Genomic DNA, 16,388 nt, shown 5'->3' on the forward strand with positions numbered 1-16,388 from the left:
CAACCTGTCTCTGCCTCCCTAACCTGTTCTTCCTCTCACCCATCCCTTCCTCCCACCCCAAGCCGCACCTCCATCTCCTACCTACTAACCTCAACCCACCTCCTTGACCTGTCCGTCTTCCCTGGACTGACCTATCCCCTCCCTACCTCCCCACCTATACTCTCCTCTCCACCTATCTTCTTTTCTCTCCATCTTCGGTCCGCCTCCCCCTCTCTCCCTATTTATTCCAGAACCCTCACCCCATCCCCCTCTCTGATGAAGGGTCTAGGCCCGAAACGTCAGCTTTTGTGCTCCTGAGATGCTGCTGGGCCTGCTGTGTTCATCCAGCCTCACATTTTATTATCTTGGATTCTCCAGCATCTGCAGTTCCCATTATCACTGGTACCTGTAATGCTTGGGACCAATGGAGGAGTTCAGGATGGATTATCCATTCAGCACTTCTGCCTAAAGATTGCTCGCATGTTTCTGCATTATCTTTTGTATTGATGTTTTGGGCTCCTCTGTCATTGAGGATGGGGACATTTATGGAGCAACCTCGTCCAGTGAGTTGTTTAATTGTCCACCACTGTTCACAACTGGATGTAGCGGGACTAAAGAGATTATATCTAATCCATTGGTTGTGGGATCACGTAGCTCTATCTATCACTTTCTGTTTGTGCTGTTTGGCATGCAAGTAGTCCTCTTTGGTAGCTTTACCAGGTTGACACCTCATTTTTAGATATACCCGGTGCGGTTCCTGGCATGCCATCCTGCACTCTGCTTTGAACCGGTTAACCCCCTGGCTTGATGGTAGTGGTTGAGTGGGGGATTTGCTGGACCATGAGGTTACAGATTGTACTGGATTACAATCGTGATTCGTGAACCAGATGGATTTTTTTGACAATGGACGATAGTTTCATGGTCATCAGATGATTCCTAATTCCAGATATTTTATATTGAATTCAGATTCCAGTTCTGCCCTGGTGGGATTCAAACCCAGGTCCTCCCAGCAATACCTGAGTTTTAATATCACTAGACCATTGCCTCCCCTTAAATATAAATTTGAAATTAGGCCTCAACTGAGAAATCTAAGTACCCAACTTGGGAATGATGTTGAGATGGATCAGAAAGCAAAACCTGGGATCAGAGTATTGAATTTTGAAGGAAAGTTTTTAAAAACTTCAACTACTTCAACATTGAAAACAATAAATTGGATGGAACTTGCTGAAGTTGATGGAAAAACTCAGCAGGTCTGGCAGCATTGATGAAAAGAAATCAGAGTTAATGTTTCGGATCTGAGGACCAGTCTCGAGACCCAAAATGTTAATTCTGATTTGTCTTCACAGATGTCGCCAGACCTGTTGAACTTTTGCGACAACTTCTGTTTTTGTTTCTGATTTACAGTATCTGCAGTTCTTTTGTTTTTTAATAAGTAGGAGGTGCAATAGAAGGCATAAATCATGGTACATTATTTCAAGTTAGATCGTGATTAGATGACAAAAGATAAGGTTTAAACTGCTCTGAGGAAAGTTCAAGACTTAAGTATTGAGGCTTTTCTTGCAAAATATGATCAAGAACTAAAATATTCTTTCAGGAAAGATACTGGAAACGAAAACTTTAGAATCACTAAAGAGAGAATTGAATGGAGTCAATAAGGTTGAGTTTAGGTGGTTTGAATGGCATCCCTGCACTTTTCCTCATGAATGTTGCAGGACAGCAGTAATTGAAATCAGGTTTCTTGAACCTGTCAATATGCCAGCAAAGCCTCAATCCCACTCGGTAGTTATTACTTAAGGTGAAACTTGAATCAATGCACTTCTGAGAGGTCCCATCCATCTTGTATACCACTTGCTTGTTGTTTTATAGGTGTATTAAAATAGCAATTGATTTGAAAGTTCACCTTATTGTACTTAATGCAAAAGGAAGCTAGTGTTTGACTTTTACCTGTTTCTCTCATTTAATCAATTCTGAATTTATGTCATTCAGTTATCGTGATTAGTTAGCAGTCTACCTTGGTTTGTTAATCCAGATGAGAAGGCTCAAAGTCTTACCAAAGGCACAGCATTTCCACCATCTGTTGGACCTCAATGGAATAAACTGCCCTACTTGTAATCAGAAACACAACTCCCTCACCTTCACTTTATAGCATTAGCATTTTTTTAAATGAAATCAACCAACAATTTAAAGTACGCCAATAACAAGAATATTGCTTGAATGTCACGTCCTTGATATCAACTAATTGTTCCAAGGCTGTGGGATATCTCTATAAAATCAAAAGTAAAGATTAAATCAGTTTATATGGTTTGAGAGTCCACATTTCCAACCCATTATTTAAAACTTTAACTGATCAAAATCTGAAACTTAACGTTTTCATGACAAAGCTGCTTTAAAAACAATCTAAAAAATGTATAGATTTTTATTAAATGCCTGCCAGTGAAAAGTAGTACTGCTGCTGAAAATTGTGTGGGTGGCATTACATAACAGGGAATATCTAACTTGTGATGCTGAAGGTTCCCATAGCAACTGGATTAAAGTGCTGGTTTAAAATATATGTATTAGACATCTCTGAATAGTCTTTCTGAAGGAAGAAAATAAGAATATGTTCCTTCCCATAGATAACTAAATAATAGTAATCTGCCCAAGAATTTAAGTATTGTATTACGAACAGCATTTGTTTAGTTTTGCAATTACAATAGATTCCCCAACCTAGTTTAAGGTAACTTTACCAGATACTTGCGTTAAAATTTTGCATTCACGGTTTGCAAGGGTACATGACGTGCAAATATTCATTTTTATTATTTGAATATGTGCCTAACACTACTTATTATTTGATTTGAGTGGCTCTGTGAACTGAGTTCACACATATATAGTCTGCCGTAAACTCTACGATTGGAAAAGAAATGATTTCACACTGACTCTACTGCAGAATCTGATATAGAAGGTGATCCATAGAGTGGGATGAAGGGGTCTGGTATAAGGGTAGGAATTGTTGGGCATATTGGAGCTGTTCTCAGATTCATTAGTAACAGAGCACACCCTTATTACTGAATGGCTGCTCTCTCCTTGGCCGAGCAGATTAGTTTTGGTAGTGAGCCATGTCCACCTGACATTTAAAGCTTTGTAAATGTTGGATACACAATGACTTTTTTGGAACTTGTTATACTAGTTTTTCTTTCTCAGGGTGGTGAGGAGAATTTACTTCTTAATTTACTCATAGGATGTGGCTCTCACTGGCTGAGCCACCACGGGAACAGCTGAAGATGTTTAATGTTGGTAGATCAAAAATACCAGTGTTGTACTGTAACATGTTAGTGGTTAGAAGAAGTGCTGAATGTCGATGAAACTATTAATAAACAATGTAGGAAAATTTAAAGGGATAATAGAGTGGAAATGTAATGCAGAAAATATTGAAAATGCATCAGGCTTTAACATAGTTCTACATCATTCACAAACTTCTATTTTGTTTAGGTTGGTACTCCTTCAATTGTTTCTTGTATTGTTTTTGGTCTCCTACAATATGCACAACCTGTCTTAGTGGCAGGTTCCTGTTCTTAAGCCTTCCCCGTGTAATTTTGAAGTGTCTGTTGGAAGTCAGATGGTTCTTTCTGCATTTTAAATCAGCCTCCTTATTAAGAACTGCCAGGCTCTCCCCATGGCAGAATAACTGAGTCCTTTTTTTTCTCATTGGATGTAGATTTTTGCTGGCTAAGCCAGTATTTGTTGCACATCCCTAATGATCCAGAGGGCAGTAAAGAGTCAACCACATTGCTGTAGTTCTACGTATTGGTCAAATCAGGTTTCCTTCCATAAAGGGCATTAGTGAGTGAGATTGAATTTTAACAAAAAAAAGTGACCAGGCTGGCTTTTTATTCCAGAGTTTTCAAAATTAAGTTCAAATCCCACCATTTAACCTAATGGGATTCAAACCCATGTCCCCAGAGCTTTGGCCTGGAGTTCTGGATTACGACTTCAGTAGCATTAATATTACCACTGTCTTCCTATGAGGACATGTATGTGGAGGTTTGGGTACAAAACCTTATATAGTACATTATATCTTCAAGTATTTTGGGTAAGGACCAGAATGATTATTTTCATTTTATTTTTAAGAGATGATTTGTGTCAGTGTGAGTGATTGGAATTGATTTTTGTATAATTTTAAACATGCCCATCATTTGGGCTTCTTACCCAAATTATTTGGCAACTACCAGCTTAATGCACTGAAAGCTACACCTTTTTCATTGTTAACTATACCAGCAGTTATCAGTAACACTGTGGATTATAACATAACTGTATAATTCTTGTGGAAATGAAGCCAGAAAGTATTGAATGAAAAAACCCACTTCATGCAGACTAAACCAACAGAATGTCTGTTTTAATTGACAATTTGTAGAACTGAAGATATTGATACCATGCAGTGTAAGTTGTAATTTACAATTGGACCCTGTTGTTATTCAGAAAAATCCACTGTTCTTCCAATTAAAAGTTTCAGCCTCTTGCAACACTTAAGCCACTGCTCACAGAGTTTGATGCACCTGATTGTCGATCAGGGTACTCACTCATTAGAAAAAGAGAGATGTTTTGGAGAGATATTTGTCATTCCACGGACACAAAGCAAATTTAACTTGATTTTCCAAAGGGACAGCCAAAGCTGTGGCCTGTTAGCTGCATCACCCACGCAGTGAATTTGAGTGATATCATTGAAGAATTCCTCACATAGCCACTAGCACCACTTGTCCTTGGGAATAGAGGGAGCACTACATAGCCATGTGACCAAACTTCTACCTCGTTAGCTTAACTAGTTATGGATAAAAGAAAACCGTGCTCGTGGCAAACATTTTTTTTTATCTTGGTTTTCAACAAATCGAGTATTTAACTCAGGTTTCATCCTCTAGCTGAAGAGGGGCCAACACTCCCACACTGGTTTCTATTGGGAAGGCCCACCATAGGTTGGGGCATCTAAGTGGACAGAGCAGGTATTTGCTAGGATCACGGATCGGTTGCAGGGGCTTTATTGCTCTCCTGTGGGACACATTTGGCATATCAAGGGACCCCTGACCACAGGTTAGTAATTAAATCAGAAATTGCTGACAAAACACAACCGATCTGGCAGCATCTGTGGAGAGAAAGTAGAGTTAACTTGTAGGGTCCAGTGACCCTTCTTTAGAACGCTTTGAAATGTTAACTCTGTTTTCTCCCCACAGATGCAGCCAGACCTGCTGACTATTCTGATTTTGTCCCTGATATCCAGCATCCACAGTTCTTTAGTTTTGTGCAAAGCTGAGTAACAGTGAGTTAAGGGTCACAGATTTGGGATGATAGAGGGGGTTTCAAATAGTAGCAATGGCAGGGAGAGGTTCTCAGCTGTCCTCACCTTCTGACATTGGTGGCCCCTCATTCAGGAACTGAGCACCTTTTGTACATGGAACCCCCTCACCCAACCATCTAAGAGTCTGCATTCAGAACTGACAATGTTTTGCTTCTTAGCCTTCCTTCATGAATATTTCCCCACCTGCTACTGATTGACTCCCCCGTGGGATTATTTGCCTACTTAGGGACCTTCATTGACAGGGTGGGAGGACTATCCAATCAAGCCTTCCATCCTTTATCAGGGCAGAGGCAGGAGGACAGCACCACCCCTAATTGCCACCATCCTACCCCATTAATGCCTTGCTGCCTCCAAACTCACCATAGGGGACAGCATTGAAATCTGCCAATTTTGTGCAGCTTGTAAAACCTGAGTTACTAAAACTTTTAAGAGATGCATTAATAAATCTTGTGTTGCTTTGCATATCATATGTCTGACCCGTCTGTCATTCTTGTATCAATTTTATTTGATACTTTCCCTCTTTTTTTTTTCCCTATCTTCTTGTTCAATCTTTTTGTTTTCTGCTTTGTTTGGCTTTTCCAGTTCAGTGACACAAAATCCTCGGTGGACAGTCAGTCTTAGTCTTCAGTGAGTGATTGCCGATGACAATTCTCTTACATATTTTCTTTATGGGCTTGGTTAGCTCAGTTGGCTGCTTGGATTGTTTGCGATGCAGAGAAGACGCCAACAGCATAATTTCATTTCTCACGCTGGCTGATATTACCACAAAAGACTCTCCTACTCACCCTGTCCCCTTGTCTGAGGCATGATGACCCTTGGGTTAAACCACCACCAGTCTGTAATGAGAAAGTAGCCCTGCGAGCTGGTAGGACTTTGGCAACTTTATCTTCACCTTTGATGCATTGTCTCTTCCTTCTGTTCTTTGGTCTGTAGTTCCACTGTTCAGTCAGGTACAGACCCTGACAAGAGGCATCTCGTCAATGAGGTGTGCATGCTTTTCTGCCTGTTGATGACTATAGGAAGATGGATTGTGGCCGGGAAAGATTGAGGTCTTTCCCAGTTTATGCCTTTGTCAAGAATGGATGCAGTGTCCCTGGGAGGGAATTGCTCTTGGTGAGAAAAGAAACTGAAGCCAGTGGTGAATTAGGTCTTCGTATTCTTGGCTCACAGACACAGTGCCTGAGTTTTGAAAGTAAGTAGTAAAATGATTTGGCATAAAGGCAATGCAGTATCCTATCTGTCTTTTTATTTACATTATAAACTACATACTCTTCTGGCAGGATCCGTGGAAAAACAGTTAACCTTTTGAGACTACTTTTTCTATTTTCCGTAGATGCTGTCAGTCCTGTTCCTCCAACATTTTCTGTTTTCTGTCTTCTCAGTCTTTTTTTCCATTAATTTTATCATTTTGAGGTAACTTTCTCGTTTATTTCCCATCCTTGCCATTTATATCTCCCAATTTCACTGTTTCTCCATTTTTTTTCTCCATCCTAATCCATTCTGATTTGTGTAGAGTCTGCGGAGTTCGTACCTTTCGAAACTTTCCCACAAGTGAACACCCAAAACTGGGTATCTTTGAGGCTATGAAGTGTCAGAATGCCAACAAGTAGACAGGCAGTTTTTACATTTGTCACACAGTCATAGTGAAAGTGGGAGGTGTTTATTGCCATTATTTTGGTTGGATCCAGATAGCCTGAGAGAGCATAGCATTAACTTTCCATGACCCCATGTGTACAGTGTCCTGTTGCTTGCTGAGAGTGAGATTTGGTATAGTGAGCAGGAAGCTGTGATGGAGGAAACTAAAAGGTCAATTTATCTATTAGGTAAATAACAAATTCCACGTAGAGGGATATAGTTGTGGGCTGAGAAATTCAGGGCTGGGCAGTACCGTAAGTATTGTGTATCTCTGGAGTTTCCAAAAGTGTTCAAAAAGTTGGGACTTGAGTTTGCCAAACTTGCCGAATTGCCCTGAAGTATCCAGCAATTAACAATCCAAGAGAATGCAGGGATATTGAGAAAAGTTAGTATTTTCAATTATTAATTCTAATATTGGAAACAGGGAAAACACTTTTTGAATAGTTGTAGGTGACTATTCATCAGATGAAACTGTAATCCATATTCCTGAATGCTTATGATACAACATCTTTTGCTTTGTTCCACACAGGAGGATAAAGGCAGTTATACATATGTAGAAAGAATTCGGATCCCACTCAGCCACGGGTGTTTGTTAGTAATGGAAGGAGAAACTCAGGAGGAGTGGCAGGTGAGAAACATACTTAGATCTTCTGAGTGATACAGCAGTTGAGAATGTTCCTCAACACAAAATTTGTACTTTTTCCACCGGCGACTTAGTGTTTGCTCGCACAAGACTCAATTATTGTGGTCGCTGTTTTCTCAAGGCCATAAAAAGAGAGATTTGCATTTATATAGTACCCTTCATGACCTAAGGTTGCTGAAAAGCCATTTACAACCAGTAAGTACAGCCAACGTGTTAAAGTAGGAAACATGGAGGTCAAATTGTGTACAAGCTCCCACAAAAAGCAAATAAGGGAGAAGTGAATGGAAGACTGCAGTTCCTGATGCATCTTTGATGCACCTTCATGTACCATATGCCTGTAAAATAAGAGACTTATAGTTTTAAAGGGCAGTGACTGCTTCTTATATGCTTTATTTAAAGAAAACAGGATGTGGGTCAGAGGCTGGGAGTTCCAAGGTAAATAACTCAGATGTTGACTCCCATAGCCTGTCCATCATCTATAAGGTACAAGTTAACGTTGTGATGGTGTATTTACCATTGCCTGGAAGAGGAAAGCTTAAATAACTCTCAATAAACTCAACACCATCCAGGACAAGGTAACCCATGTTTTTTGGTAACAGATCATAAACATTTAGTTCCTCTGCCACTGATGTAATTTAGCAGCAGTGTTTATCAGCTACTAGATAAACTGCAGCAACTGACCAATGTTTCTTTGACTGCACCTTCCAAATGTGTGACCTCTGCCCTCTAGGAGGACAGGGGCAGCAGATGCTTGGGAACACCACTAGCTACAAGTTCCCTGCCAAGCCACACGCCATCCTGACTTGGCATCTCTTCCCTACAGTTTTGTGGGTGTACCTACGCCACATGGGCAGCATTAAGTGCTGCCCTAGCCAACAAGGCCCACATCCTGTGAAAGAAGAAAACAGAAAAATGAGTGAGGAATTCATCCTGCCCCTTATCACATGTTTTATTTCAAAGTCTGTGATCACACCTTTCTGTGCTAATTGTGATGTTATTCATAGCTGTTAATACATGCTGTGCTCCAACAGGAGAATTATGTTTTAATTTATATGTATATTAGTTATCCACCTGCAAAGTTATTATAAAACATATCATAGATCATGTGAATGATGACAGCATTCTCATTGAATTTTATGCCAACCAAGCTTCATTGAATAATAGTTAACATGCCTCATTACCATTATTTCACTGTTGGACTTAGAGTGTCTCTGTCTCTGTGTCTGTGTTTGTGTGTGAGAGTAAGTGAGAATTACATGGCCAGTTCTTCGGCTAAGACCCTTTTTGAATGTCACATTTCAAAACAAATGACTATGTAAAAGCAACTCAAATGTACCTTGTATTTGCCAGATCCTGCAAGACATATAAAATCTCACTCAAATAAATTAATCACAACTAACTCCAATGATTAATGCAGTGAATTTTGCTTAGTTTAATATTTTTTATTTGCATTAAGTGCAGAAATTCTGCTGTAATATCTTCAGGACTGCCAGCAACTTTCAGTAGAACTGCTCTAAGCCTCTGGGCATGTGTGAAATTTACCTTCTGCAACAGTAAGCTGGTTGCCAGGGAGATAGCTGAGAGTTACTGCAGCACTGTCTGTCAGTGGCATTGATTATTGATCCTGAGGCCAGCTGCAGACCATCTCTGTTTGTCTTGGGCCCCAGAATGCCTGCTGTTCCGTGGATCACTAATTTTGGCTTGCAAAGTATGTTATTGGTGCAGTTAAAACCCAAGATTAGTTATTATTAAAATTTTTAATTGCAAGGTTAACCACAATGAATTTTTCTAATAGATTGACAGCTATAATTTATGCCGAACCCTTAGCATAGAAAAATATCCTGATACACTTCATAGAAGCACAATCATTTGATAATGAACCAAAGAAAAGTATAAATTAAAGGTTAATCAAAGAAGTCACTTCAAGAAGGATCCTAAAAGAGGAGAAGGAGGTGACTCTTTTCAGCACATAGGCTTTTAGTGGTGAGGCAGAGGGAATATGGGATATTTACGGCCCAATTTGGCACAACCCCGATTGCTCCTGTGGCTTCTTTCTATGCTGTACTCGTCTATATGTGCAACAAGAGAGAATCAAACCACCTCCCCTTGACATGCAATTACTATCGCAGAATACCCTGCCAGCTGTAGTGATTGTAACAACGTCAGCCAGGTGGACCATGTAGAATATGGAAGAAACACAAAGTCGCTGGAAAAGCTCAGAAGGTCCGGCAGCATCTGTGAAGGAGAAAACAGTTAACGTTTCGGGTCCGATTCTGAGGAAGGGTCGCTGGACCCAAAACGTTAACTCTGTTTTCTCCTTCACAGATGCTGCCAGACCTGCTGAGCTTTTCCAGCAACTTTATTTTTGTTCCTGATGTACAACATCTGCAACTCTTTTGGTTTTCATTTAGAGTATGGGTTCCTTGATTGGACCAGATTAACAGCCCCAATCAGGAAGCCCTGGCTGACAGATAAAAACAGGAGTGTCAGAGATTCTTGCATTCTGAGAGCTGTCTCTGAAGAGGCAGTTCTAGAGTTAAGGACTCACCACATGTAAATAAAGGATGACACTGGTGACGGGATACTGGCCTCTGTGGCGTTACTTCACAAGCAATGTCCTAGGGGTCACCATTGACTCAGAAACCTAGCTGGACCAGCTAATAAGGAGGCAAAAACAGATCAGAGTTTGGAATATTTTGTGGATGCATGTGGCTTCAACACCGCTTAAGAATCTCAAAATTATCCCTGACAAGCATTCTGCTTATTCAACATTTCATTGACTGCCATCAACTTTTGTATCCTTTGTTACTCCTGCAACATAAATGCAGTGTGAATCAAATGTAAGATGTTTTGCAGCAAATCACTAAGGCAACTTCAATGGGACTTTCCAAATCAGTGACCTTTACTGGAAGGAGAAATTCATTACAGCACATGGGGAAACCATCCAATGCAACTTGTTTTCCAATTTACCGATTATTTTAACTTAGAAACATTTCACCTTTTCTACCCAATCAACATCCTCTAACTTCCTTCCCAACCGCAGTGCAGGAGTTTCCATTCCACGTGGACTGTTACAGTTTAAGGAAGCCGTTCATTGACATCTTCTCAAGGACAGTTAGGAATGGGCAATAATGCAATCTCAACATCCCATGAAAGAATAAAAAGAAATGGGGTTGGAGGTAGCTCTGAAGGAATTTCAACACAGGGATGAAAATTTTAAAATGGAGACTTTGGGCGACAGAAACCAGTTTAGGTCAGGGACCAGTGGGATAAGCATGATGTACTGAGAGCTTGGATTAGGGCGGCAAAGTTTTTGATCAACAAAGTTCATGAAAACCAGTCAGGAGAGTATTGGAAAAGTACAGGCTGGACTTGACAAAGGTATAGTTACAGCAGCAAATAATTGATGTGGATGTACCGGCAGGCGTCCTCTGTGATGGATATGAGATTAGAAACTCATTCTGAACCAAATAGGACAGTGAGAACACAAACAGTTGTCTTCCACCTGAGATAGTATCTGCTATTGGCCAGAATCAGTAACAAGATTGCAGTATTGAAAGGGCCAAAGATCTTGTTTTTGATCTTGCTAGTGTTCAACTGGAGGAAATTGTATCTGATCCAGAATGTTAGACAGACCAGCTGACAACATAGGCACAAGAAGGTTTGGGAGAGGTGATGAGGAAGGATAGATGGAATTTACAGGATAACAGCTTGTTGAGAGGAATGAGATTAAAAGTGAACATGAGACAGTGATTGAGTAGATTGACAGGCAGCTTTTTAGTTTGGGATAGCAGAGTATAGGGAGTATCAAAGTATAATTGTAAATAATTTGTTGGGGGAAGGGTGGGAATGAGAAGAGATTTTTTTTCCATGTTGGAGAGGCTGTGATGTTTGTCTTTTTAACTTTGCTTCTTGTTTTCCTGACCTATGTTTATACTGGGTATAGCTGTATTGTAACTTTCTTTTCCTTCACTTCTGTATTCTCTACCTCGGCATCTTTGTATCAATGATAGTTCTGTAAGTGGCGACTTATAAACTTTTCATATTTTCACTTGAGTACATGTGACAATAAAGTTAATTCAATCTGATTGTGCCTCTGAGATGGTCCTAACAAGCCATTGAGTTAAAGGTCAATTCAGAATGGACAACGAACACAGGCCTTGCCAGTGACACCGACTCTCTGAAGAATACATTTTACAAAGATGCAGTGGGAAGTGGGGTTATAGAAAGGTGAATTGTGGTGGACACAAACATGAAAGATAACTGGTTCGTCTTGTAAATGTTGGGAAAAGAATGACCATATGAGTTATTAAGATCAAGGGTGTAGGCATAATATGGTTAAGGGAGTCTATATAGAGGGAGAAGGGGCAGAAAGTAATGTTATCATTTGGTATTACAGAACTTGAATATTGTTGAAAAAAAATGTGTTTTGTGAAACTGTTCGTCCTCCACACATCTGGACAATTCACAAGAATATTGATGAAAGAGAAAGCCAACATTTATATGTGAAAAGAATGTACTGTTCAGTTGCCAAATTACCTCTGATTATTAGAGGTATTGCCATAGAGAATACACTAGTTAATGATGAACTACTGGCCAATAACTGCCAGGTTTTGTATAAATTTTAACCTGGGCAGGTTAACTTTGATTGGTAAAGGCATTGCCCGGAGAAAAGAACCAGCGAATAGTTGTGCCTGTTGTTCATTCTGACTTATTCTGATGAGTGCAAAATTTAAGCTTCGACAAAATGTGCCTTTTCCCAGCTGTATGAAAGTGAGATCATTGAAGAGCATGCACGGTGAATTGAGATAGATATCGAAGTCGAGGATAAGGACTTGCTAAGGTGCAAAGGCTAAGAGTGGAAATGAATGAGGATATCTTGTAGAGAAGTATGAGGTGGGACTTAGCAATTCATTATCTGGAAACCATGTAAGTGTGAGAGGGGATGAGGGTGTTATTGGAAATTAATATGCATAAATTCATGGATTTTGATATTTAAATATACCTTATTAATATTGTTTACAGCATCGAGTGCCAAAAGAATACCATGACAGAAATCCACGAATAAACCTGACATTTCGAACAATTTACCCAGAAACACAAAGGAGTTGAAGATGAAATGAATACAGCGGATAACAATGTGCACCTAAATGAAGAACAAAAGACCTCCACCAGGCTTTGTTAGTTTTTGTTTGAAAGTTGAACATTTGAATTGTACAATTGAAATAAAAGAAAATCTTTAATAGGCCAGTGTTCCAATTGAAGACATAGCCAAAGGAAAACTAAGCAAATGTGTTTAGACTGTATTGATAATAATACCATGAAATAATTTTAATGCTTTGACTTTAATTTAAAGTTGAATATCTGGATAATTTCACTTTTATAATTTAAGGAAAAAACTTGCTCTGGATCTGCTGTAATTTACCTTGACAGGAAGCTAATCTGTAGAAAATAGGTACAACAAAGTTGCGTGTGATGTTGGAAAACATTTGTCACATCATATTGTTTATTGATCTACAAAAAGTTGCTTGTCTGGTAATATACATTGGAGTGTTAGATTGGCATACCTATTGTTTCAAGGCTGAGGAATTTGTTCTAAATAAGAATCAAAGGTACATGAAGCATGTGAGTTGCACACGCATAGTTGTGACTTGAGCCAGAATGGGAGCAGGGATATTGTTGGAAAAAAAAGCTTCAGATTAAAATCAGTGGAATTTGTGATATAAAGATGTGCAATTGATGCACACTGAATAAACAGAAGGTCTGTACTCTGGTGTTCGGTAATGAGTTGAAAAAATGAATCAAAATTAATTATTCTTGTTGCATACAATATGAGCAATAGTTGGCAGTGAGTTAACTTGCCAAAAATACATTTGCTCAACTTTGAAATGCAGACTAAATTTTTGAAAAAAAAAACAAATTGAGAATTCAGCTGTAGTCTTTAGTGGTAAATATTATTACGTTGGATAAGCTTTATTAGGAATTTGCTATTTAAAACAAGTTGTAGAAGTTCATATGTAGACCAATGTCAAACATGATTAAGAACTGCATACTATTTATTCATTGCTTCATTTTGAAAGGACTCAAACTTTATTGACTTAATTTAGACTTCTAAAAGTGGTAGATTTGGCAGCCAAAAACCGGCGGACAATGCCAAGTTTCGAACGCTTCACCTCATTTTCTAATATGCTTTCAAAGTTTAAAAAAAAATGCAACAGACCATAAGAAGACATATTAAGGAATGCAATGCAGTCACTTATTGAAGGTTTAACTCGGGTGTTCTTTTTTTATATAAGGGCTTATTTACTGTATCCTGCAGCATTACTTTTTAAATTGTATTGCTAAGCTACACAGCAACTTTTAGAACATAGAACAGTACAGCACAGAACAGGCCCTTCAGCCCACAATGTTGTGCCGACCATTGATCCTCATGTGTGCACCCTCAAATTTCTGTGACCATATGCATGTCCAGCAGTCTTTTAAATGACCCCAATGACCTTGCTTCCACAACTGCTGCTGGCAACGCATTCCATGCTCTCACAACTCTCTGTGTAAAGAACCCACCTCTGACATCCCCTCTATACTTTCCACCAACCAGCTTAAAACTATGACCCCTCGTGCTAGCCATTTCTGCCCTGGGAAATAGTCTCTGGCTATCAACTCTATCTATGCCTCTCATTATCTTGTATACCTCAATTAGGTCCCCTCTCCTCCTCCTTTTCTCCAATGAAAAGAGACCAAGCTCAGTCAACCTCTCTTCATAAGATAAGCCCTCCAGTCCAGGTTTTCTTGTTGGAGATGACTTTTGTACATAACTAAAATATTTATCATCTTCAAACAAAATATTATCGCCTGTTGACTCAGTGAGTACCTGGACTGTTCAGTCCAAAAAAGATGTGGCTCCTGATTTGTGTTGCGTTAGCTAATCTTAGCCAGGATACAGTGGAGAAATTGCAAATGACCTCTGAGCTTCTCGATTAGAAAGAGAAATATTTGCTGGGACTCTGCTGGGTAGCCCCACCCCCCTCCCCCAATGGAAATTCCTCCTGTGGGCTACGAGAGGACAGAGACTAGTTTGACTGCTGTTGAAGTACCTGTTCCCAGCCACTGTTGAGAGTTGCACACGCATAGTTGTGACTTGAGCCAGAATGGGAGCAGGGATATTGTTGAAAAAAAAAGCTTCAGATTAAAATTAGTGGAATTTGTGATATAAAGATGTGCAATTGATGCACACTGAATAAACAGAAGGTCTATATTAAACCAAACTGCAGTCTGTTTACTGCAATTATTTTCAGTAGACATTTACCAGTCTGTACTCTGGAAAAATGCTGCCCGAGGCAACAACAGTAATGTTTGGTTTTTTGTGCTTGTTGCCAAAGAACAGGGCTGTCCTATTTGATTTCAGTAGATTTTCTGTGTTCAGAAGCCGTGAAATATCTTTGCTAATAAAATGGGTGTAAACTTTCAACAGACTGCAGTTTGGTTTAATATAGACCTTCTGTTTATTCAGTGTGCATCAATTGCACATCTTTATATCACAAATTCCACTAATTTTAATCTGAAGCTTTTTTTTTCAACAATGTCCCTGCTCCCATTCTGGCTCAAGTCACAACTATGTGTGTGCAACTCTCAACAGTGGCTGGAAACAGGTACTTCAACAGCAGTCAAACTAGTCTCTGTGCTCATTAGCTTTCGGTATGAATAAAAGAGGGCTGACCTATGATGAAAGGCTGAGCAAACCTGGTTAAATTCTATGGGCTTTAGCAGAATGAAAGGTGATCTTAATGAAAATTTGAAGATTCTGAAGGCGCTTGACAGTTCAACATAGATGCTGCTTGGCCTGCTGTGTTCATCCAGCTTCACACCATGTTATCTCAGATTCTGCAACATCGGCAGTTCCTGTTATCTCTGTATCAACATAGAGAATGTTTCTTTTGGGCTGGAAAATTCAAAACACCGGGCATTATTTCAGAAATAGCGGGTCACAATTTAGGACTGGGTGGAAAAATAATATTTCTACTCTGATTTTTGTGAATCTTTAGAATTCTACCCCAGAGAAACACGAATGTGCCATCATTGAATATATTTAAGACTAGAATAGTCGGAATTTTGCTCACTTGTGTAATTGAGATTTATGAGAAGTGGGCATGAAATTAAAGTTGAAACTGAAGATTGGCAATGATAACTGAATGTTGAAACAGAATCGACAGGCCATGTGGTCTACTCCTCCTACTTCTTATGGTCTTAAGCTATGAGAGGAGATTAAGTTACTCCCTGCATATTTCAGTGATGGTAAACCAGCACAGGTGAATATATGAATTAGGGCAGGTGTAGGCTATTGAACCCTTCGAAACTGCTCTGCCATTTGATAGGATCATGATAGGTGATCTGATTGTGGCCTATACTGTAATTTCTTGTCCACTCCTTATACTGTTTAACTCCTTTATTAATCAAGAATCTGTCTACCTCTGTCTTACAAATATTCAATGCTCCTGCATCCATCATTTTCTGGGGAAGAAAAATTCCACAGTCTGTCAGCCGTCAGGAATTAAAATCCCCTTATTTCCATCCTATTTTGGGAGATCGTTTATTTTTAATCAGTCCCTCCTAGTTCTTTTTCTCCTGCATAGAGAAACATCTTTTCAATATCCAACTGACAAGACCCCTCAGGATCACATGTGCCTAATAAGATCACCTCATTCTTCTAAACCCCAATGGGTACAGCCCCAACTGATCCACCTTTTTATCATAAGACAGCACCTTCATTGCAGGAATTAGTCAAATGAATCTTCTCTGATCAGCTTC

General features: G+C 39.5%; 1 protein-coding gene across 8 annotated transcripts in view; it reads left to right on the forward strand.

The window, feature by feature from the left end:
- alkbh3 (alkB homolog 3, alpha-ketoglutarate dependent dioxygenase) overlaps nucleotides 1–14,685 on the forward strand; it is a 55,200-nt gene extending 40,515 nt beyond the window's left edge. For 6 of the 8 annotated variants that reach the window (XM_048545779.2, XM_048545780.2, XM_048545778.2 and 3 more), the window contains 2 exons: nucleotides 7,470–7,568; nucleotides 12,609–14,685. In XM_048545779.2, coding sequence (XP_048401736.1) covers nucleotides 7,470–7,568; nucleotides 12,609–12,695 — 186 coding nt within the window. In that variant the 3' untranslated portion in view covers nucleotides 12,696–14,685. The remainder of the gene's footprint in view (nucleotides 1–7,469; nucleotides 7,569–12,608) is intronic. The other 2 variants (XM_048545777.2, XM_048545786.2) reach the window with 2 other exon arrangements.
- Nucleotides 14,686–16,388: the final 1,703 nt, after the last annotated feature.

This window comes from Stegostoma tigrinum, chromosome 17 (genome assembly GCF_030684315.1).
Source record: "Stegostoma tigrinum isolate sSteTig4 chromosome 17, sSteTig4.hap1, whole genome shotgun sequence".
Lineage (NCBI taxonomy): Eukaryota > Metazoa > Chordata > Chondrichthyes > Orectolobiformes > Stegostomatidae > Stegostoma > Stegostoma tigrinum.